Below are 24954 nucleotides of genomic sequence, written 5' to 3'. Positions count from 1 at the left end.
ACACTTGACAAGTTCTTTGCCCCAAAGATGTCACAGAGGCAGTGGAGAGTGTGTGTGTGTGTGTGTGTGTGTGTGTGTGTGTGTGTGTGTGTGTGTGTGTGTGTGTGTGTGTGTGTGTGTGTGTGTGTCTGTGTGTGGTAAAACTAAACGAGTTCGTGAAAACAGATATCACATTAAATTTCCCAGTTTAATTTTTAAAACCCAGGCCAGTGTGAACTCTCACCTAGTCAAAGAATCCGAGTAACTGGGAGTTGTGATCACTGAACCCAGATTAGTGCTTTCCGTTTCTAGTGGCACTACCCCCACTGTGAACAGTCAGAATGTTACTGGAAGTGTGCTGAATGAAATCATGGGGAGGCAGGCATTAAAGGCATGAATAGAGAATGTTAGAGAATGTTTGTTGGGTAGTTTGTGTGATTAGTATATCACATAGCAATCACACAGAAAATAATCTGATTAACAGAATCTGTCTCTATTCCTTATCATAACACAGCAATCACACAGATAATAATCTGATGAACAGACTCAGTCTCTGTTCATTATTATCCCAATTTTTGCTGTACAGGTTACTAGCTTCAAAAATGTAGAACAATGGTTTCACAGAGAAAATTAAATTCATGGCTCAGTTCATGGCTCATTCTATATAGTAACTTAAACAACAGAAATGAAATTTCAGACAAATTACAATCATCTAACCGCAGTATATTTTGGTGGTTACTCACAAAAGGACTCATTTTGATAACTTTCCCAGCATCCATTGAAGCATCACTGTGTGTTTCAGTTAGTTTTCTTTTTGTATCTTTTGGCAAAGTCTGTAATTTTCACTTGAGAAGTTTGCCACTAAAAACTATTGTTTCTCCAATAAGAAGTACAGAAAATAGGTTTTAGGAAGAGATAGTTTACTCAAAGGTTGCATGAGGTTCTGGGCATTCAGAACTGTCTGCAGAGGCTGGGATGAGTGACACTACTCTAGTCAACTGACTTCAAGGAGGTTAGTAGTTGGGTTGACAAGTTCTAGAATCATATTTCAGAGTAACAAAAGGATACTCATTGTTAGGTACACAGCATTTTGTGTTATACATGATAGTATGATTTCCACTGTATGCATTGTGACAGGACCTAGGTGTAAAAAAAAAAAACTTCAAGCTGCACAGTATAACAACTGCTGAATATTAACTATCACAGATCTCTTGAACTTTTGCTACCTTTTCTGATAAATACTCTGTAACGTTCCTTCCCCCTCATGTTGTAAAACCCATCCACTGAGGGGGACATGCTAGGACAGTCACTAATATTCCTTGGAAGCCACTGGGACCCTACTGAGTAGGAGCTGTAGATCAGTCGAGGTGGGCAAAAAAGTGTAATTTGTTTATTTCTGCCATTTTGTTTGAAATTTGCTTAGCTTGCCTGAAACAGAATGCAGCTAACCTATTTTATTCATACAAGGTATTAAGGTCTTGAATTTATGCTGTAGGGATTGTATTCCACATAAAATATTAGAATGAGAATAAACTTTAATAACCTCTGTAGTGATGACATCATGATGTCAGCAGGCATAACTTTTTTATTGAAGATATAAGTTGTTCTTTGTTGAAAAAATGAATTCCTATAGTGAGTAATCTTGAATACTTTAGAAATATGTACTGTATGTGATCAGTATATCCTGTAGCACCTTGAGCAATGATGTAAGGAAAAATGTAATGAATTTAATTTGAAAAGAAAGAGCACATAGGGGCAAAACCTGGAAGAAGAAATTCAGCCAACTATGCAGTTTGCTTTTAGGAGAGCAACACTTAATTATTCATTATTATATTCTATGTTAGCTGTAAGAAGCCATGAGTGATCAATGAAGCACAAAATGGCAACTGTTGGTCTGGTGGATCAAATGAAGTGTAAAAAGTCTAAGCAAACACATTTAGCTGTAAATAGTAATGGCTGTGCAAACTCATCTGTTTCGCCACAGTGCTTTATGTGTTTGTTAATGCAAGTCAGCATATCTGGTGTGCTGTTTCATTAATTGCATGAAATCTTCCTTGCAGCAGAGACTACCTGTCCTTTGCAGGACTCACGTGACTAATCATGGATCCAGTGTTTGTAGAATAGTGCAGACCTAAGAAAGGGCTTAATATAAAAGTGGGATTACTTACTTACTCGGTCTCATCTTAATATGCTTTAATTTATGGTGGTAACTAATCTAATATAGCTGATGGGAGCTTGTTTGGTAGATTAGACAGCTTTTACAAACAATGGAGTTTCTTCTCAGCAGTGGAGTGCAGACAATCCAATATTTGCAAGAGAATTTTAAGGGCTACCAGAGCTTCCTGAACTGCATGTCATCTGTTGGAGATCCTCGAAACATCTTATTCGTTTATTTTCCACTCTGGTTCCAGCTCAGTCAGATGGTTGGCACTAAAATGATATGGGTGTCTGTTATTGGGGACTGGTTTAATCTTATTTTTAAATGGTAAGACAGTGTGACTTTATTGCTTCCTATAATAAATAAAGAAGAAAACATGCTTCATATAATAATTACAGAAGCAAACTGAAGGATACCTTTTAGCAAAAACATGCTGTGAAGACTCTCTAAATCAAGCAGGAACATATGTGTTCTTTACAAATTAAGTATATTAACAAATCTTTGCTGTGATATTAGGAACATTGTTCTGCAGTTCTGAAATTATGACTTTTTTCAAAATAGACAATATACTAACTTTTCAAAACAGTTTATAAGAAAAGGCTGAGGTTTTAATGTGTAAAAATGTAACATTAAATTGAGCTACTATTTGGATTATGAAATAAATTTCAGTTTGGAATATTATTTATTGTTTGTATTTTTGTAGGATTTTATTTGGCCATCGACCATACTGGTGGATTCAAGAAACTCACTTCTATCAGAATCACTCAGTTCCACACCTTGAGCAGTTCCCCATAACATGTGAAACAGGACCAGGTAAGAACTTAACATTTACACCTTAGTAACAAAATCAGTTACATAAAGACATTCAAATATCAGACATTCAAATACAATGGCAAATAACTGGTTGTACCACAGCACTTAAGAACATTAGAAACAGGAAATCCACGGTTACCTTAGAATTAATTCATTTTATAGCATCTTCAGTAATTCAGTTTGCTTGATGGTAAGAAAAAGGAAACAAGAAATAAAACTTCCAAAGCAAAAAGGTTTCACTGTTGAGTAAGATATAGTTACAATCCTGACTGTGACCAGAAGACAGTAAAATATGTTGTCTATGCATAACCTTTACAGAGTGTTAGTGCATTAATATATAAAATAATGAACTGATTTGATGGATGTGTTTTACTTTTATTTACAGTTACCTTAAGAAGGATAGAAGTAACTGGACAATTTTCGAGATCTCTGTGCATAAGCTCATTGAATTACTGATGGGTATAATAATTTACATCTATCTCTGCATCACTGCGCAGCAAAAGTAAACTTTAATTAATGGTAACTTTTACAAACAGTATGATCACTGGACAGTTTGTAACTAATAGGTGATCTTGATTACTTGCATTGTCTATATTAAAAGTTTCTTGGTTGCACAGACACAGGATTATAACTGAGTGAGTTTAATTATATCCAATGTCTATTAAAGATCATTAGTTGCACAAAGCCAATGAAATTTTTTTTATATTTCATACACCATTTCCTGAACCTGATTCTTAAACCTTCTGTCTGATTCAGCTCATTGTTCTTCAGCTGTTGCTGTCCCATGGAACTCATCTGAATACCACAATGAAAGGCACCAGTTCTCTGGTGTACACTGGGTATGGCGATGTGGTGCAGTACTCTTAGGAGGACATAATTGGTTCCAGTCCCCTCCCCCATTTGCAGAACTGGGTTTTAGAAAATGTTTGTCCCATTCCTGAAGATTATATATACCGTATGTGCTATCTTGGGATGTCAGCATTCTTATTTCCTGCATTGTATTTCTGTGCCAGAAGAAAACATGTTAGTAAACAATGAAAAATTGCTACCACGAACTCACCTTTGTTAAGGTTCCTCCCTTTGCCTGACTTACTACCAGAGTCTCAGTCATGCTGTCACAGCTCAGTCTCTGTCTTCTGACCTCTGACTCCATTACTTAATTTCGAGTGCTGGTGTCACAAGCAGAAAATAAATCATTGCCCTTTCAGGCTGCTGTCACTGATGTAAAATGAGAAATGTTTAAGTTTACTCAGTCAGGGTGCCAGACAAAATGAAAAAGACTGAATTAATATGTACTCCATTATTTAATATGTATGGCAAAATTAATTACTGTCTAACATGTAGAGAGTATGACAGTGGCTTCCCATTTGTCAAGGAGTATAGATAAACTGGGTGTGATTCATGAGTATCAGTTATATAGCACAAATGGACAGGAGTCCCTTGCACAGGTCTGATCTATGCAGTGGCAATGGTAGTAAGGGAGTGCAATTCATGGAAGTCTCGCCACCAGTACTACCATAGAGTATAAATATCTATAGGCAATTTATGAAAACAAGCATTCTTCTGTAGTTGCACTATATTGTTTTCTCTCTTTTTTTTTTTTTGTAATTCCAGGACTTGCAGTTATGGATCTGGGAATTACAACAAGGAACAATTTATACCAGTTGAATTGTGTAAATAGTGTAGAACAGCAGAATACAAATGAACATTTCTCTGTGATTTAGTGAAAGAACAAGAGAGATATAAGTTAAGGGGGCTACAGAGAACTGAGAATACTACATCCTTAACTTATGGTAGGCATCCCAGATTTGTGGCCCTTGCAGTCCAACAGCCCCTTTCCTGCTATGATATCCGAGTATAGCTTCATTGGTACTAGTGGTACAGCCTATGAGTCAGACACATCAGCCCTCCTTTGTGCAGCTATATTATACAACTTATATTGTACCACTGGAGTTTAAAAGATGTGTGATACCCTGGCATACCACATGTAGATACAGCATGATCAGACATTAAGAGATTTGCTCTCAGTGACTGCAGCTGGCAGTACTCAGAAGTTGTATCAATGTGTATGATAAATCCATTGCCCATGTCTTTAAGCAATCACTGATTGCATTTACTTAGAATGCAGTACTCTTTTCATACTCAGCATATGACCAAATTGGGCTCTAGAATTAAACATGTGCTACATTCAGCAGTGCAGTGGGGAGCATACATAGTCATAAGTAGTTTGTTTTCTGTTTAGCTTATAGTCGTCTGTGATTCAGTAGATATCACCTTCTCATGTTCTGTCAAAGAAAGAGTAGTACTAGGCAAAGGTCCTCTATAAGCAAAACAGCAATATTTTTCAAAAGACCAAGGAGGATCTACCATGGTTTAAACTAAAATAGCTTTAATAAAACAAAAAAAGGAGAGTAAGCACTTTCACAACTTCTCAGTCACTTCTTCAGACTCAAATACAAAAAGAAAAGCATTAAAGCACTTAAAAGGACTGCCCAATCTTAAACAATTAACTGTCAACTTAAAAGTATGTCCCAAAAAACTACAATTTCATATAGTCAAACTGTCAATAAATAAGTAACATCATATAAGAAATACATTGAGTTAAAAAAACCTTCCCATGTTGTTATGGTTTTCACCTAGTCTTGCATGGTTACTACAGAAGGTCCTATCTGATTCATTGCTGCTGATTGTTGCACACTTCATCTGCAGTGTGTGTGTGTGTGTGTGTGTGTGTGTGTGTGTGTGTGTGTGTGTGTGTGTGTGTGTGTATGTGTGTAATACCTCTGGATAGTTGTCCATACTGGGGGAGTAGAGATGCTCTGAATGTATTGCTGTATCATTACATTGTAATTGTTGCCTAACCAAGGTACACATATTTTCCAAATGATGTTGTAGCTATTGTTCCTGACCAGTTTAAACTTATTTTACAGGCTACATTTTGTGTTGCTCCCATGTCTACCTTCACATTCATGTAACATTTTTGTGACATCTTGTCTATCATCTGTTTGATGTAAATATTGTGTTACACTAAAGTCAATCCCCTCTTGATGGACTACTGAGTTCCATCTGTGCCTGCTAGTTCATTGCCATTTACTCTGGTGCTGTACTGTTTCTGAATTATACTGTTTTAATACAATCATTTTCACTTGTAGGTGCTTGGTACTTACTGAATTCCTACCAGCACCTGCACACTTCATACTGTGATATCACTGTCTCTTTTCAGCTACTTGTCCTAACTGAAATGTGAACATACTCATACAAGGTATTCATTGTTTTTACTACTAGTCATATACTGAGTATAGCTTACACTTTGTTTCTGCTGCTAGCATACTAAAGTGTCAGCAAAGTTAAATAAAACCTAACTTAAGTATTACGTTATCAGTCATATTCTTATAATGAGGCTTTTGTAACCTTTGCCTGCACAACCTCTATGGCCAGTATGGATGTTTAGTCTATTTTTACCACTTATATAGAAATCATTTTAGTGCTTGGTATTATTATTAAGTAGTGTAGCAGCAGGATATCTCCAATAACCAGCTACTACTAGATCAACAAAATAACATTTGTGAGAGGTGCATCTGCACAAGCTAGACGCCACCTACTCACCCAAACAAATAATTGGCAAGTTCTTACAAGCTTGCCTCCACCTCTGTGTGTAAACAGTATACCCACATATGCTGAGGTTGCTAAGAAACACTTCCTAAGCTTCCTAAAATCAGGACAAATGAGCCCTGTCCTCAAACCAATACCATAGTACCACCATTCTCACTCAGTACACATAATATAAAGTCACTTAGTAGAAGGAGTCACAAAGTTGCAGGCTCTAATCCATCTACTTCCAGTAAGTCTGCACACATAAATGGAAATGCCTTATTAATTGTTGAATCTATTGTTTGGTACACAGAATCTCTCCCCAGGCTGGATAAAAATAGCATGACAATCAGTTGTCTTGTCAGTGCTTCATAAAGTTATGAGGGCTCTAAAATCCTTCAAACCAGGCAAATATGACCATAACTTGGGAGTGGCCATGAGGATATGAATTATTTGAGATTTTCAACCCAAAGAGACATGCAGAGTAACATGATGGATCTTGCTATTCATGTGTCTAGTGTAAGCATTACTCTGGCCATGATTACAAGTCTAGCATTGCCCAGAATTATCATGATCATTAACTTCACCCTCATTTTCCCATTTTTTTACATGGGGTCAGGGTGTTGTGTCAGCTGTGACCATCTCTCTCGATTCACTGCCACTCTCCTACCTTTCTCCATGATTGTGCTTGACTGTCACAGGCCTTCTCCACACAATTCTTCAACTGTTTTGCTGGACACCCTTGTTTCCTATTGCCTTCTCCCTGTCCCTCCCAAATTTTCTTCACCGGATTGTCTTCTGTTTACCTGCACATGTGCACTCACCACTGTAATCTGTTCTTTTTGACTGTCTCTGAAACTGGAGCTATTAGGCCTTCTGCACTGATATCCTCATTTCTTAATCTGTCCTACAGTCTGCATCCTACTACCTATCTCAGGAACATCATCTAAATCACCTTTAGCCTCCCCGACTGGTCTGCTTTCACTGACGGGGTTTTCGTACTACACAGTAGTACTGCTTGCATCATTGTTTTGCACTGCTTACTTTTCATTTTCTTTGGCATCATTCTGCCATACAGTACCCCTGACACTCTGTACTGGTTGGCTGCAGTCCCTTTGATTCTAGCTTTGACCTTCTCATTCAGACTTCTCTTCTCCTCAACCAACCCTCCAATATACTTGAAGTTGTGAAACTGTTGTACTATTTTCCTTTCTGTCTCAATTTTCAGCTTCTTCCGCTTTCCTGCATTTGCTGCCATGACAGCAGCCTCATCTGTACTCAGTTTTATCCCATGTGCCTGCAGTTTTACATTCAATTTCCCTGTCATTTGCTGAAGTTCTTGTTTAGAGTCTGCTTGCAATTCCACATCATCTACAGCTTTGTTGATCTGCCCCCTTCAACCTGCTTGGTAATAGATAATTTATTTTTTGAGAGGGCCATTCCTTTAGGTATGTGGAATTATTGGATCTTAAGGATCCTTTGCTGAAATCTCTAGTATCTACTGCAGTTTTGAAGGCTGACCCTTTAGCAAAGTTTGTTGATTCAGTGGCTAAAGTTGTTCTAAGTGGGGTGGAACACATTCTTAAGGATTCATGGAACTTTTTTGTAAAAATGAGAACAACCGAGTTCTATTCAAATTGCCTCCCGGTAACAATTGCTGTTAAGAATTTATTTTCAATTATTCCATACCAAGAGGGTATTAAGTGGTATATGGAAATGATTTCTAGTTATTCTAAAATGACTAATAATAAAAACTAGGGTGCTCAGATTATTGCTAGACATTATTCTCAAAAACAACAATGTTTACTTTGAGGGGGAGTATTTTTATCAGCTAACCCATGTGGCAATGGGCGTGGCATAGACCCCAGTGTTTGCTAACCTTGTAATATCGTTTTGGAATTTTTAAAAAATTGTATTGCTTATTTTAGCTACTTGGATGATTTTTTCTTGATTTGGGTGGGGGAATCACCTTAGATTAAAAGAAGCCGTTAGAGCAATGGAGGATTCTACTACATATTTAAAATTCACCTTTAAATATGACTACTGAATGTTACTATTATCCAAGATTTGGAAAATGAGTGCTGGCAATCACATATTTCTAGGAAACCCACACATAGCAATATGCTTTTACATTTCTCTAGTAATCATCCTCCACACATTAAGAGAGGCATTGTTAAAAAATAACTTGCTAGGATTTCTAAATTAATGTCGCAGGACTCAGATTTTAGGGTGGAAGTAAAGAAATGTAGTAATATGTTGAGAGCTAGGGCTTTTCCAGTAAGTTTAGTTAATGATTGTACTAATTAAATAATTGAAGGAATGACAATCACTAATTATCCTCTTATTGATAGAAACTATCCAGGGGTGGTTAATCGCAGTAATTGAGAGGTCAGTGGAAGCGAGATTTACAATAGAGCTTATGTTATCCAGTATGGGACAGAGTCTGATCAAATCAAAAAAGTGATCAGTAACCACTTGGTGGTCCCTTTGGAGACAGTAGGCAATGGAGCCAAATTTGCATACAAGAAAGGTGCTGATATTAAAGAACTTTTAGAGAGACCAATGAATATGGTTAGCTCCGGGCAATAAAACTTACAGGGTACCCACAAATGTGGGAGGTGTTCGCAAAGTAAATTTGTTGATCAAAACATTAAATGTAAAATGATCAGGAATTTATACAACTTATTACCAGAGGCAAGATTCAAATGCCAAACTTCAGGAGTAGTATTAAAAGCTTGTTGTAAAAAATGTTCAAATTTTTATATAGGAAAAACACAGAAAGCATTCAGAATTAACAATTGCCAGCACATATACTCAATTGCCAGAAAAGATGTGAAGAACACCTTATATATACACATCAGACAAGATAATGGTAATTATAATTTTTTATTTATTATTTTGGAGAAAATATTTATTGATGAGAGAGGGGCTGATTGGAAAAATAGGTGGGAGATGAGAGAACTCTTTTGGCAGTTAAAGACTGATGCAACTCCCCCCCCCCAGACTAAACAATGCTGTTCGTGTTATGAGTGTTTTGAAAGACAAGTTGACATTTTTGAGAAGTGATTGTATGAAATATTATTTTTGATATTTATTTGTTATGAATTGAGTGTTTTGTTTCAGTTAGTTAACGTTTGGACACTTTATTATTTTTTTTTTGAAGACTGCTTCTTTAAAACAAGTGACACACTTTTGTAATACAGTTGCTATAAAAGACCGATTGGTTGGAACACAGTCACATTCTGATGAAGTCTTAGTGAAGAAAGTGCTTAACATGATGATTTTTACATGGTATTTTTACAATATACATTTATTTTTACCATTAGTCGCAGTAGTCGAGTTTTAGCGATTTTGTTTGTGGAGTTTTAATATTGTGGAACAAGGTGTGAGGCTGCATTCTGGTTTTTATTGTTGATCATTTATTAAGATGATATATTATGGGCTAGCAACAGCCATGAGATAACAATAGTTCTGAAAAATGCAATTCACTGTAACACACTTCTATCTTCAGTAGGGTGATGTAATTAAGAGCACAGCTTTAAGTCCCAAATGTAAATATAATGAGCTGTATACATGCATAGTGTGTGAGCATTCTTTATTTAGTCAATATCACTTACATTAACCATGATGACAGTAATGATTAAAAGTGTAAGATACTCAGTATGGTAGGACTGTTAGGAAGCTTTTTCAGCCTTAGTATTTTCTGCTGGACACTATATCAGTCATACTAAAAGCATTTCATAGTAATTCAACAAAAATACCACGGTGGATGTGGCTCATAAATATGGGTGATTGCATTATAAAACATAAGTAAAATAAAATAAAATAAGATAAAACCACTCAATGCATATTGCCCATATTTGGAATGTAAATATTAAAGACATAAAGTGAAATATATATGCACAAAGTGAAATATATACCTATATCTTTTATGAAATATCCCTTCACTTGATTTCTGTTTCTATATTTATTTCTTCAATGAAATATTCTTTAAAAGCCTGACTATGCATTTCAAATATTTGACCATCCAGTTTTTAAATTGTCTGCTTCACTATATTCTACAGAAGGGCCTTACAGAAACAGATGCTTGGTGCCAGAGCCATGGGCTCAAGCTCAATGTCAAAAAAATGTATAGTTATCCATTTGGGAAAAAACATGTACCCATGAATTACCACATAGGTGGCAGTACACTAAACATCAAAAGTGTGATAAGAGACTTAGGAACACAGGTGGACAGTGGTCTCACCTTCGATAACCACATTGCCACAACAGTTAGGAAATCCTTCTATGTGGCACACCTCATCACTAAGGGCTTTTCATTAAGAAAAAAGGAGGTCATTGTCCCACTGTACTCATCCCTTATTAGACCCAACACAGAGTACAACGCCCCATTTGGTATGTACCTTACAAGACATCTGCAACAACTGGAAAGGCTGCAGAAACACCTCTAAATGTATCACAGGCCTAAAGCAGATGCCCTATGCTGACTGACTGAAGAAACTCCAGCTGTACTTTGTCGCATATCGTCTACTCAAAGGCGATCTCTGCTTAACATACAAGGCCATGCCAAACCCAGAGCTGTTGGACATGCTACACTTAAAGAAATCCCAGTCCATCAGAGCCACACACTCCAGGGACCTAAACTTTGTCATCGCAATGAACAAAACATGCTGGAGGGATAGGTTCCTGACCCAGAGACTCCCCGTACTCTGGAATAGACTGCCCATACATGTCAAGCAGAGCACCTCCTTGGCCCTATTCAAAAGGAACCTTGATGACTGGATGGGAGATAGGAAATTTACCCCGGGATCACATCAGTCACCCTGCTAAGCAGGGGTCTGGGGAAGTAAATATTGTGGGAAGAAATAGCCAGGGAATTGTTATGGCTAGGCTTGTACAGGCCCTAGGGCCGATAGCCTAGTACCAACCTATGAACCTATATATCCTGTCTATGTTAATTTTTTCTTTATGATTTCCATACTTGCCCAACAAGCATAATATAGGATCATATGATCATAGGATCACAGGAGATTACTAGGCTATTGACCCAGAAGTCATTTTAAGCCTAGCAGTTTCATCCCAATTTAATACCATAGAAATGCTACTCAGTACCTAAGATTGCATTTAGTGATGACTGCCCATGTCCAAGAGGGTTGTGGGCACTATCCCTGGTAAGAATTTATGTAGACTCATCCACTCGTCCAGATTCCTCTCGAACAGTGTCATAGAAGTGCTCTGTTTCACATGAATTGTTAGCCTGTTCCAAATAAATCTGTCTCTCCAGCTTGTCCTAGTTAAGTCGCAGGCCATATTTAGGTCCCTGAAATGGGTAGCTCTAGTCCTGTTTGATTTACAGATATGCAGTAAGTTCATTATGTTTGGGTCTTGGATTGCTCTGTAGACAAGGCATAAGTCTCCCCTAAGAGGTCTATAAGATACAGAGTATAGTAACAGGGGCTTTAGTCAGTCTGTGTACAACACATGCTGGAGCCACTTGATCTTCTTTGTTAGAAACTTCTGAGGTCTCTCTAATTGCTGCAGGTGCTTAGTATGGTACATGCCAAATGGGGCGTTATACTCAATTATGGGCCGAATAAGTGCTGAGTATAGGGAGTTATAACTTCTTTTGCTCTTGAGACAATGCCTTTACAAATCAAGTGTGCCATGTCAAAAGCTTTCCTTACTAGTAGACACATGTTGTTCAAACTTAAGGTAGCAGTCAACTTGTGAAACAAGGTCCATTACCACTTCATGGTTACTTAGGGTATTATTGATTTAATAGTGAGAAGGGACATTTTTTGTGCCAAAGAAACTAATGATGCATTTCATTGCATTCAAATCTGAGACTGTGACTAATACACCAGTTGTTGGTCTGCGTGAGATTCTCCTGGATTATATTGACATCATTTGGGGATTCATTGATTGCATGTAGTTTGCAGCCATCTGCAAACTTGGTCAGCTACAACCCCATAGTTTTGACCTGAACTTCTGAGAAATATATACTAAACAGTAGGGGGCCTAGCACTAGCCCCTGTGGCACCCTGCTGGTAACAGGTTTGCTGGTTGATATGGAGTCTCTCACTTTGATAGTGTGTGTCTGGTTTGTGAGCCAGTTGGCAACCCATCTTACAACAAAGGGGTTGACATTCAGTTTGCTAAGTTTATCAGTAATGTCTGAATGTGCGATTGTGTTGAAAGCCTTTGCCAAGTTGAGGTATGCTGTGTGTACAGATTTGCCCTTATCAATGGCCTTGGTAACACTTTCAAAGAAATCCACCAAATTTAATAGGCAGGATCTGCCCTTCATGAAGCCAAATTGGATAGGATTAAGGGTTTGGAGGTCAGGTCACCTATGTTTTTATTTATGAGGTCCATAATGATACATTCCATGGCCTTACAGATGAGTCTAGTCAGACTTATGGGTTTGTAATTCCCTGGGTCTGTTGCTAGGCTACCTTTGTGGAGGAGAATAACTCTAGCTGTTCTCCATTCTGCAGGAACAAAGCCTGTGGTTAGCCTGTGATTGAAAAGGGTACTTAGTGGTGATGCTAGTTATGGTTTAGCCTGTTTAGAAGACAACCTGGGATATCATCTGGTCCCGTACATGCTGTAGGGTAGGGGCAAAGTTTGGGGGAAGGTTTGCTGTAAGTCAGGAGGGGATAAGGGAGTGAAATTTTCACCAGACCTATCCACTAGCAGGTTTGCTATCTCTGTGTGGTCACACCTCTTGGCTGTCTGTTCAGTTTTGAAGACTTCCATAACTCTGGGGGGATGAACATGTACAGATATGAATCCTTAGCTTTCATAAAATTATACTAATCATTCTCTCCCTTTACACCTTGCCATTCAAAAATAATCATATATGGTTAACTCACAAGGCTGAATAAACGAGTCTATGACAAATCTTCGAACGCTCAAAATTTCGAACGTTACATGGTCAAGACCAAACGCTACGTTGTTGAAGGTTTTTTTTCTTTTTTTAGTTTTTTTTTTATTTGATGTTCGAACATCCAAATGTCGAACATTTGGTCTTGGCCATGTAATGTCAACATTTTGGATGCTCGAACATTTAACATAGACCCCAATAAACAGTGGGTTGATCTGTCTACAACTATGCCCCCTTTTGTGAGCATTGCTTAGGTTCATAGGTTCATAGGTTCATAGGTTCATACTAGGCTATCTGCCCAAGGGCATTTATAAGCCTAGCCCATAGTTATGTGGCTTTCGCCACCCCTTTAGTTTGAATAAAAACTATGCCTATCATTTTTCTGTGCCTCTGTCAAGCAGTGACACTGAAGTAATCCCTGGGGTATATCTGCGATCTCCCATCCATTGGTCAAGATTCCTCTTGAACAAGGCCAGCGAGGTGCTCTGCCTCACATGTACCGGGATTTTGTTCCACAGCATAGGGAGTCTCTGGGTGATGAATCTGTCCCTCCAGCACGTTCTATTTATAACCGTGTCAAGGTTTAAGTCTCCCGCCCTTGTGGTTCTGAGGGATCTAGATTTTTTGAGGTGAAGCATATTCATCAAATCTGGGTTTGACATGGCCTTATATGTCAGGCACAGGTCACCTCTGAGCAAGCGGTATGAGACTGAATAAAGCTGGAGTTCTTTCAGTCGGGCAGCATAAGACATATTTTTGAGACCCTTTATCCTTTTGGTGAGGAACTTTTGGGGCCTTTCAAGCTGCATCAGGTGTCTGGTCAGATACATTCCGAACGGGGCATTGTACTCAATCATAGGTCTAATGAGTGATGAGTACAGGGGTACGATGACCTCCCTTGATCTAGATGTGAATCCCTTCATGATCAGGTGGGCGATATAGAAGGTTTTCCTAACTACTTTAGCAACATGAGTGTCAACCGAAGCACTCATGTCAACTTGGGTCCCCAGATCCCTGATGACTTTTTCTGTGCTCAGTGGATTGTCACCTATATGGTAGCTAGGGTAACCTTGTTTTTCCCGAAGGGTATGACTATGCATTTTTGGCGTTTAACTTCAGGCCATGGCTCTGGCACCAGTTATCCATTTCTGTGAGGCCCTTCTGGAGGATATCTGTGTCAGATGTGTTTTGACTATGGCCCAGTTTGCAGTCATCTGCAAACTTTGTCAGCCATAACCCTCCTGTGTTTGCTTGTACTTCAGAAAAGTAGATGCCGAACAAGAGTGGACCCAGGACTGAGCCCTGTGGGACACCACTTGTGACAGGCTTTGAGTCTGACATGGCTCCAGCAACTCTGACCCTGTGGGTTCTGTCGCTTAGCCAGTTTGCAACCCATCTTGTGATGTATGGGTTTACATTCAAGCTGATGAGTTTTTCGATGATACCTGAGTGGGGTATTGTGTCGAAGGCCTTTGCCAGGTCGAGGTAGGCTGTATGGACTGCCTTTCCCTCATCAATGGCCTTGGTGACTGTCTCGAAAAAGTCAACCAAGTTTAAGAGGCAGGATCTGCCTTTGACAAAGCCAAACTGGGTTGGATCCAAAGTCTGCAAGTTCCCTATGTCTTTATTTATGAATTCCCTTATGATCCTCTCCATGGCTTTGCAGATAAGGCTTGTCAAGCTAATGGGGCGGTAATTTCCAGGGTCTGTGGAGGCACCGCCCTTATGAAGTGGGACCACAGTCGCCGTGCGCCACTCCTTGGGTACGTATCCTGAGGTGAGGCTAAGATTAAACAGCTGTCCTAACTGTGGGTTTAATTCCTCGTTGAGTTCATGAAGCACACAGCCGGGGACACCATCCGGTCCCATGGATGCTGTGTATTTTGCCTTAGTGAGGGCAGTTCTCACCTGGGCGTTGGAGATGTTTGGGGGCTACAATCCTCTGGACTAGATATCTTTCCTTTTGAGGGAAGAAGTTTGCACTGAACCTGTCAGCCAGTATGTTAGCAATGTGTGTAGGTTCAGTAATTTTCACATCATTTTGAACTAATTCTGAGCATATCTGGGAGTTTCCTCCTAGGTTTCTAACATAGCTAAAGAAGGCCTTATGATTGTCTTTAGAGTCCTTGGCGATTTTCTCTCAAAATTTGCCTTTGATGATTTTATGAGAGCTCTTAGTTTTTACTTATAATGATCAAAGGTGTCTTACCTTTCAAGGATTTTGCTCTATCTTGTAGTAGCTTCCTCCTTTTGTTGTAGAGCTTGTTTATGGCTGGGGTCCACCAGACTGGACGCTTGCCTTTGGTACAGAGAGTCTTAGTTTTGTTTGGGATTGCCTGATCCATGCAGTCCTGTAGGTGCTGGTAGAAGGCATTTGTAAGTGATTCAGCGGTTTGAGTAATGTTTACCACTGGCTCAGGGGCCTTAAAGGAGACCACACTAGTTTTTAGAAGTGTGAAATCGGCTTTTGAGAAGTTTTTCACTGTGGTCTTTTTGTTTCAGGTGGGGCGGGATGAGGACCTCCAGCGAGATTAGTTTATGATCTGATCTCACCAGTGAGGGTATACTTCCGGTGTTGAACATTTTGATCCCATGTTCGTGATGATGAGATCAAGTATGTTTTCACCTCTTGTGGGGATGGTGACTAGTTGTTCCATGGCATTTGAGTTTATGAACTCCAGGAATCTTTGGGTTAGAGTGTTCGGGCTTGAGTAGTGTTCCCAGTCTATATTAGGGTAGTTGAAGTCACCTAGTATGATGGTGTTTGGAGATACATTTATCCCTCCAATGTTTTCAGGAAGGCCATGTGAGGTTCCTGAGTTTGAGAGGGTGGCCTGTAACATGCTACAAATTGCAGAGCAGTCTTGCCTATGGTTAATTGCACCTGGATGGTCTCCGATGCATCGTGCGTTGCCACCAACCTTGAGGTGTGGGTGTCCTTTATGAATATGGACACCCCCCCTCCTTTCTTGGTGTTGTCCGGATTTTGGGGCCGGAACGCATGATATGAGGTGAAACCTGTTAGTGCTGGGGTGCTCTCAGGAGCCTTGAACCAGGTTTCTGTCACAGCACAGACATCGATGTTCTCCATATTGAGAAGGGCCTCGAGTGCGTGCATCTTGAGATTGAGACTTCTGGCATTGAGCAGCATTACCCTTAGTTTGAAAAGTCAGAGTATTTACATAAAAACGTCAAAGAATTTACATAAAAACATAGGAGAAAAGTACACTCTATACAAAGCAGTACTAAAAAGTAAACTTTTACATAAATAATAATAGTAGGAATGGCAATGTTCACAGTTATTGAGCAGTGTTAATGTAGATCATAAGAGTATGCAGATACAGTACATTAAGTTACTAGTAAGCTAGTAATATTTTGTTATAAAGCTAAAAGGCAGTAAGAAATACTGGAGAACAGTCAACATTTAAATTTATATTCCACTCAATGGGTCTTCAAACAACCAAACCATACCAGTGTAGAAGGAGCTGGAAGAGCTGACTTGCTCTTCCAGCTCCTTCTACACTGGTATGGTTTGGTTGTTTGAAGACCCATTGAGTGGAATATAAATTTAAATGTTGACTGTTCTCCAGTATTTCTTACTGCCTTTTAGCTTTATAACAAAATATTACTAGCTTACTAGTAACTTAATGTACTGTATCTGCATACTCTTATGATCTATATTAACACTGCTCAATAACTGTGAACATTGCCATTCCTACTATTATTATTTATGTAAAAGTTTACTTTTTAGTACTGCTTTGTATAGAGTGTACTTTTCTCCTATGTTTTTATGTAAATTCTTTGACGTTTTTATGTAAATACTCTGACTTTTCAATAACTTGGGAGCTTTCCCCCCAGGCCTCCTTTGAAAAAGGACTTGTGCCCAGTCGGACTTTCCCAGTTAACAAATGTAAAATAAAATAAGTAAATAAAGTAAATAGTTATAAGAAGAACAAATACTAGCATATAAATTAGTGCTCACCAGGGTTAAATATCACCTGTGTGTCTGCACCATTTTCTCATTTTTTTCTGTCCAAAGCTATAAATTTCACATAATTTCAAATCTCAGTGAGTTGTTTTGCCATTCATGTATTCCATATGTTTATAATCCAAGATTTCATAAAATATTCATACAGTCATAATCATTAGCAAAATTCAATGAGTGTTGCAAGTCATCAGAAATAAATTTTGATGTATGATTATCTGTTCAGTAATCAAATATTTGTCTCTATCCGAGGACATTTCTCCAGTCCTCTCCATAAATCCCCAGATAGTTAAAGCTAGGGACTACATTTGTATATGTTCAAACACCATTCTCGGACATCGCATATTTAATTTTCTGCCATTTTTTTGGCAGTTTATGCACTTTACTAGATATATATCAATCTTGGTCTAACATATAAACTCAGGCAGGAATATAACTGTGACAGTTGGGGAGAGATGGGCAAAGGCTGCCAGCCTAGTCAAATAGAATTTGATATATAATTCTGGCATTTGTAAATAAATGTAAAATACAGGCATGTTTTCTTGAGTGTAAAAGAATACTGTGAAATGTAGAACTGCAAAATATGTGACAACATTGTACTCTACTGGCCCAGTGAAGCATGTTGTGATCCTTTCATGTTAGAATTTGGCTCCAGTGCATCTGGATGAAGGTTTCATGCCCATTGTTTTAAGGCTAAAGTTTATGACCAGAATTTACATGTGGAAGGTGCTTTATTACTCTGGTTTCTGCTAGAGTGTATATGTGAAATGCCTTTTATTGTTGTAAGTTTCTGAGCAGGTGTTAGATTGCTAAATAATGCAGTTTGTTTGCCTGGGAAAACCTAACTGTCAACATGATGTAATTTGGGAGGGACCCAGCAGACATATTTGTTAATAATACTGTTTGCCCACAAGAGACTGGAAGCATTTTGATCTTGGATATCTAACTCAGCACTCTGCCTAAGCTCACATGTAAGTTTCTAGCACTGTGATTTCTTGTAGGAATAGTTAAAGCTAGTAAAGATTAATTAGGTATTTTTCTTTGAAATCAGAGCTGTCCTACTGTATTATTTTAAGTTTCTGTGTGATCTCTGAACTCTTAGATATCTCTGTGGTGTAGAAGTTTTGTCTTGTGTTTTAATTATTTATTATTAAATATTTTAAAAACCTTTACCTGTGGCTGGTTTGTGTAGAGATAAGCACTAGAGTACATTGCATATTTATAGAGGTTATTGTAATAGGCCACTCTAAAATAAGCCTAGACTGAATAGTCCCATTACCATTGGATAATAATATTGCACAGTAATAATTGGACACCCTTTTAAGGGCCTTTTAATAGCTGATAATTATCTGGGTGGTGGCAGGAATTACTACAGTATGGTCTGGGTAATAGGGGCACAGCTGGAGAACCTGTGCCAGCCTTTTCCCAGGAAAGTCTGTGTGGTTGTATAACCTCTTCTCAAAGTGTGTGTGTGTGTGTGTGTGTGTGTGTGTGTGTGTGTGTGTGTGTGTGTGTGTGTGTGTGTGTGTGTGTGTGTGTGTGTGTGTGTGTGTGTGTGTGTGTGTGTGTGTGTGTGTGTGTGTATCAGCTACCTGGGCAGAGAAGTGAAGCACTGGTTGGACAGAGAGGGTACTGGCAGTTTTAGCTTGCCCAGTTAGGCTGAGACCTGGACCCTATAGCTGTGCCAGTGGGGAGTCTTATTGGGGACCTGGGGAGCAAAGGAGCAACAAGCCCCAGACTGACTGTGATCTCTGTGTGCATTTAAGGGAAATTGTACTTTACTGTGTGTATTAGTTATCCTTTCCTCTCTTCTAGGAGACAACCTCCCTGGTGTTAGTGGTGAGGATTGAGGCTCCTTGATTGCTGGGCCAGGGCACGGTCATCAGAAGTGTTTGGCAGTGGTGGGATCTACTTCACATACTAAGTGGCTTGTAGTGGTGTGGGTAGAGTGAATTCCTGTAGCTTATGTACAGTGATCTCTGAAAGTGTTTTGTACTCTAAAACAGCCACGCAGTGTATACTTAGAGTTCAGATCACAATTGTTTTATTTCTTTAGTTAGCATAGTCTTAGTCAGGGTTAGCAGGCAGCATGTCAGCAGAAGAGTATGGAAAGCTGACAAGGAGCCAGCTGGTGGAGATGTGCCAGGCTAGGGGACTGGTGCATGGAGACCTGACAAAAGCAGACCTGATTGCAGCCTTGGTTACAGCTGCATCAGAAAACAGCAGCCTGGAGGACAATCAGCCTGACAGTGGAGATACAATATCCTCGAAGAATGGACAGCTCAACCTTTCTGCAGTGGACTTAAAAATCCAGCTGGTGCTAAAGAGACTTGAGTTGGAGGCCATGCGTATGGAACTAGAAGCAGCCGAGAAAATGAGGAGTCTAAAAGCTGAGAAAAATGAACGGCAGAGGAGGCATAAGAGGGAAATGCTGACTCTTTGCCAGAGTCATGGAGGTAATGGGGAAGGGAGTAACCAGACCTAAGATGCACAAAAGCTCAGTAAATTTCTTCCACAGTTTAAAGAGAGGGATAATTTTGATAGCTTCATTCATATGTTTGAGTGGGTATGTAAACAGTACGAAGTTGCCCAAGGGCTCTGGGTATGGTTCCTGACCCCCTTACTCCATGGTAAAGCTGTAACTTCTTTAGCAAAAATGCATGACACTGACTGTTTTGATTATACTGCTGTAAAAAGACACTTGTTGGAATGTCTTAAGCTAACACCTGAAATGTATAGGAAAATGTTTTGTGAGCATAGACGCAAGGCAGATGAAAATGTATGTGAATATGTTTCTGAACTGAGCACTTATTTTCATAGCTGGGTGAGTGGATGTCAGGTCACCACTTTTGAAAGGCTGGCAGACCTTTTGGTAAGGGAACAAGCCCTTAGCACTTTGCCTGAGGACATGAGGATCTGGTTAGCTGATAGACAGTGTGCTACTTCAGAGGAGTTGGGGAAGAAGGGAGACCTATGCCTAGCAAGCAGGGCAGCCCTGCACAGGAAAGGGACCCCCAGTACTGCTCATGGGACTAAAGGAACCCATGTCGGGCAGCACAGACTGCCCCAACAGAATCTGCCAGTAGCAGGGGAAGCCACTAGTCCAGGTACACATCCAGGAGCTAGGGTTAAATGTTTTGAATGCAACCAGTGGGGCCATGTGGCATACAGATGTCCACGGAGGCAAGGTGGGGAACCAAAGGTGAGGGAGCCAGTAAGTGGGAAAGCAAAATGCCAAAAGTGGGTTGTCTTGAGACAACAGTGGTATGGAACTACCATCCTGCAGATGTCCTGAGAGGGAAGGATTTGGATGAGGCAGTACTGTGTACTTATGCAGTTACATGCAGTGAGGCTAGGAGACAAGCATGTAGGTCTGGTAGCCTGGGGGAGACCCAGACAGACTGCATACTTGCAGCCAGAACTGCTGAGGTGGTTACTTCAGGGAGGGAGCTGCTCTGTAGCAGTGAGACTGAATGTGATCCACAGCTGCTTGTGGGTACTGATGTTCCCTTGGACAGGGTAACTGCAAAGGTAGAGGTGAGTAGTAGTACCCAGGCTGACAGTGAGGCACCGCTGTCAGAGGATGCCAGACTTCCAGTGGAAGGGGAGCTGGGAAAGATTACAAGGAGAGAGCTGAGACAGGCTCAACTCTAAGTCTGTACATTGCAAGGCCTGAGGCAGGTAGCTAGGGAGGCACCTGATTCTCAAGGGAAGGGGGAATCTGTATACTGGAACAAAGGGTTACTGTACAGAGAGTGGACCCCTGAGGGAGGTCTAGATGGTGAGAGAGTACAGCAGTTGGTAGTGCCTAGAGCTTACCATCTGGCACTTCTAGCCATAGCCCCTGATATTCCCTTTGCAGGTCATATGGGCATAAAACGTACAAAGAGGCATATTATGCAAAACTTCTATTGGCCTGGTATTTCCAGAGATGTAACAGGGTACTGCAGGACCTGTGAGCAGTGCCAAAATGTAGGCAAGGCAGTAGACAAGGTGAGAACTCCTTTGATGCCTTTGCCTGTGATTAAGGAGCCATTTCATAGGGTAGCTATGGATATTGTGGGTCCTCTGAGTACCCCAGGTTCCATAGGGAAAAAGTATATCCTAGTGATTGTAGATAATGCTACACAATTCCCTGACGCAGTGGCTTTGTCCTCCACTGAGGCCGAGAAGGTGGAAAATGCTTTGTTAGAGATTTTCAGCAGGATAGGTTTCCCAAAGGAAATACTGTCTGACAGAGGTGCCAATTATATGTCAGACCTGCTGGCTTGTCTGTGGAAGTCCTGTGGGGTGAAGCATATGAAGTCCACACCCTACCATCCCCAGACTAATGGTCTTGTTGAGAGGTTAAACTCTACAATCAAGTACATGCTACAGGCATTTGCAGATTAGTTTAAGAGGGAGTGGGACAAATATTTGCCCCATCTGTTGTTTGCTTACAGAGAGGTTCCCCAGGAATCCACAGGTTTTTCACCCTTTGAGTTGCTGTATGGGCAGAGGGTGAGGGGACCTCTAGATTTAATTCGAGATGAATGGGAAGGTGAGTGTGAGTCTCACAAGGAGTCTGTTGTAGCATACGTCCTAACCCTCAGGACAAGGCTCAGGCAACTCATGGGCCTGGCCCAGGAGAACCTGGCAGAAGCCTAACAACAGAAAAAGGTGTGGTATGACAGGAATGCTCGAGCTAGAGAGTATGCTGTAGGGCAGCAGGTGATGGTTCTCATTCCTGTCAGACACAACAAGTTGCAAGCAGCTTGAGAGGGACGCTACAAGATGGTAAGAAAGGTAAATGATTTTAACTACATGGTGGAACTGCTAGGCAGACAGCAGGTGCACAAACTGTACCATGTTAACATGATGAAACCTTACCATGATAGGGAGGTCCTTGTGCTGAGCATTTGCAGTGGATTGCAGGAGGAGTCTGAGGGAGATCTGGGGAATGATCTCCTCAGTGAGGCTCGGGCTGACACCTCAGTGGAAGGGGTAGCAATATCCCAACAGCTATCTCTTACCCAGGTTCAAGAAATCCATGGAGTGTTGCAGGAGTTTAGGGGCATGTTCACTGGGAAACCAGGGAGCACCCACTTGGTGCAGCACCAGGTGGATACAGGACCCCAAAGGCCTATCAGGAAGGCCCCTTATAGGGAGCCTGAGACAGAAAAACAGACTCTGAGGGAAGAGGTACAGGAGATGTTGGAACTATGGGTGATTCAGGAGTCCAACAGTCCCTGGGCCTCCCCAGTGGTACTGGTGCCAAAGAAGGATAGCAGCACCAGGTTCTGTGTGGATTACAAGAAATTAAATTGTCACACAGAGTCAGATGCTTACCCTATGCCTAGGACAGATGAGGCCCTAGAGCAGCTGGGTGGGGCTAAGTATCTTACAATCATTGATCTTACTAAGGATTAGTGACGGGTGTCCTTGACTCCCAGTGCTAGAGAGAAGTTAGCCTTTGTGACTCCTTTTGGCTTGTAGGAGTTCACAAAGATGCCCTTTGGGATGAAGAATGCCCCAGCGACTTTCCAGAGGCTGGTAGATCATATCTTAGCAGGAGGAGGAGAGTTTGCCCTTGCTTACATGGATGATATTGCTATCTACAGCCATTCCTGGCAAGAGCACCTTCAGCATGTCAGGGAGGTGCTGAGCAGACTACAGAGGGCAGGGTTGACCATTAAGCCGAGCAAATGTCAAGTGGGTATGGCAGAGGTCTCCTACCCAGGACATACAGTGGGGAGTGGTAAGATAAGGCCAGAACCTTCCAAAGTGGAAGCCATTCAGGCATGGCCTGCACCTGTTACCAAAAAGCAAGTGAGGGCATTCTTATGGGCAGCAGGGTACTACAGAAGGTTATTTTCCAATTATAGTACCATAGCTGCTCCCCTCATAGGCCTGACAAGGAAGAACAGGCCAGATAAGGTAGTGCGGACCCCAGCATGTGAGCAGGCATTTCAGAAGCTTAAGGAAACTTTGGGAGGACCCCCTGTGTTAGCCAGTCCAGTCTACACCAAAGACTTTGTTGTGCAGGTGGATGCTTCAAACTATGGGGTGGGGGCTGTACTTAGCCAGATTTCTTCAGAGGGAGAAGAGCACCCAGTGGTTTATCTCAGTCATTGGCTCCAACCCAGGGAGGAATGCTATGCAGCGGTAGAAAAGGAATGTCTAGCCATAGTGTGGGCACTACAAAAACTTCAGCCTTATCTGTATGGAAGAAAATTCACTGTGATGATAGATCACAACCCTCTAACATCATTAAACAGAGCCAGTCAGCAAAATGCCAAGTTGCTAAGATGGAGTCTGGGGTTGCAAGCATATAATATGTCGGTGCAGCACTGCAGTGGGAGTAGCAATGCCAATGCAGATGGGCTCTCAAGACAGGGAATGGGGTGAGGTACACCCAGATAGACCTGACACTCTCAAGCATTGTTTCTCAAGGGGCACTTGAAAAGCTTGCTTGAGTTACCGGGGGGGGGGTGTAACGATTGAGGAGAGATGGGCAAAGGCTGCCAGCCTAGTCAAATAGAATTTGATATATAATTTTGGTATTTGTAAATAAATGTAAAATACAGGCATGTTTTCTTGAGTGTGAAACAACACTGTGAAATGTAGAACTGCAAAATATGTGACAACATTGTACTCTACTGGCCCAGTGAAGCATGTTGTGACCCTTTCATGTTAGAATTTGTCTCCAGTGCATCTGGATGAAGGTTTCATGGCCATTGTTTTAAGGCTAAAGTTTATGACCAGAATTTACATGTGGAAGGTGCTTTATTTGCTCTGGTTTCTGCTAGAGTGTATATGTGAAATGCCTTTTATTGTTGTAAGTTTCTGTGCAGGTGTTAGATTGCTAAATAATGCAGTTTGTTTGCCTGGGAATCCCCAAGTGTCAACATGATGTAATTTGGGAGGGACTCAGCAGACATATTTGTTAGTAATGTTTAAATATTGTTTTCTCACAATAGACTGGAAGCATTTTGATATTGGATATCTAACTCAGCACTCTGCCTACGCTCACATGTAAGTTTCTAGCACTGTGATTTCTTGTAGGAATAGTTAAAGCTAGTAAAGATTAATTAGGCATTTTTCTTTGAACTCAAACCTGTCCTACTGTATTATTTTAAGTTTCTGTGTGATCTCTGAACTCTTACATATCTCTGTGATGTAGTAGTTTTGTCTAGTGTTTTAATTATTTATTAAATATTTTAAAAACCTTTACCTGTGGCTGGTTTGTGTAGAGATAAGCTCTAGAGTACATTGCATATTTATAGAGGTTGTTGTAATAGGCCACTCTAAAATAAGCCTAGACTGAATAGTCACATTACCATTGGATAATAATATTGCACAGTAATAATTGGACACCCTTTTAAGGGCCTTTTAGTAGCTGATAATTAACTGGGTGGTGGCAGGAATTACTACCGTATGGTCTGGGTAATAGGGGCACAGCTGGAGAACCTGTGCCAGCCTTTTCCCAGGAAAGTCTGTGTGGTTGCATAACCTCTTCTCAAAGTGTGTGTGTGTGTGTGTGTGTGTGTGTGTGTGTGTGTG

General features: G+C 40.5%; 1 protein-coding gene across 3 annotated transcripts in view; it reads left to right on the top strand.

Moving 5' to 3' along the window:
- Positions 1 to 2240: 2240 nt before the first annotated feature.
- Positions 2241 to 24954, top strand: part of G6PC2 (glucose-6-phosphatase catalytic subunit 2) — an 85290-nt gene continuing 62576 nt past the window's right edge. For 2 of the 3 annotated variants that reach the window (XM_044075413.1, XM_044075411.1), the window contains exons 1-2: positions 2247 to 2464; positions 2841 to 2950. In XM_044075413.1, coding sequence (XP_043931348.1) covers positions 2247 to 2464; positions 2841 to 2950 — 328 coding nt within the window. Of the gene's footprint in view, positions 2465 to 2840; positions 2951 to 24954 lie in introns of all 3 variants that reach the window. The other variant, XM_044075414.1, reaches the window with a different exon arrangement.

This window comes from Protopterus annectens, chromosome 6.part1 (assembly GCF_019279795.1).
Source record: "Protopterus annectens isolate FY-2018-M chromosome 6.part1, PAN1.0, whole genome shotgun sequence".
Lineage (NCBI taxonomy): Eukaryota > Metazoa > Chordata > Ceratodontiformes > Protopteridae > Protopterus > Protopterus annectens.
The sequence above is the reverse complement of the archived record's forward strand: the minus strand, read 5'-3'. Positions and strand labels throughout refer to the sequence as shown.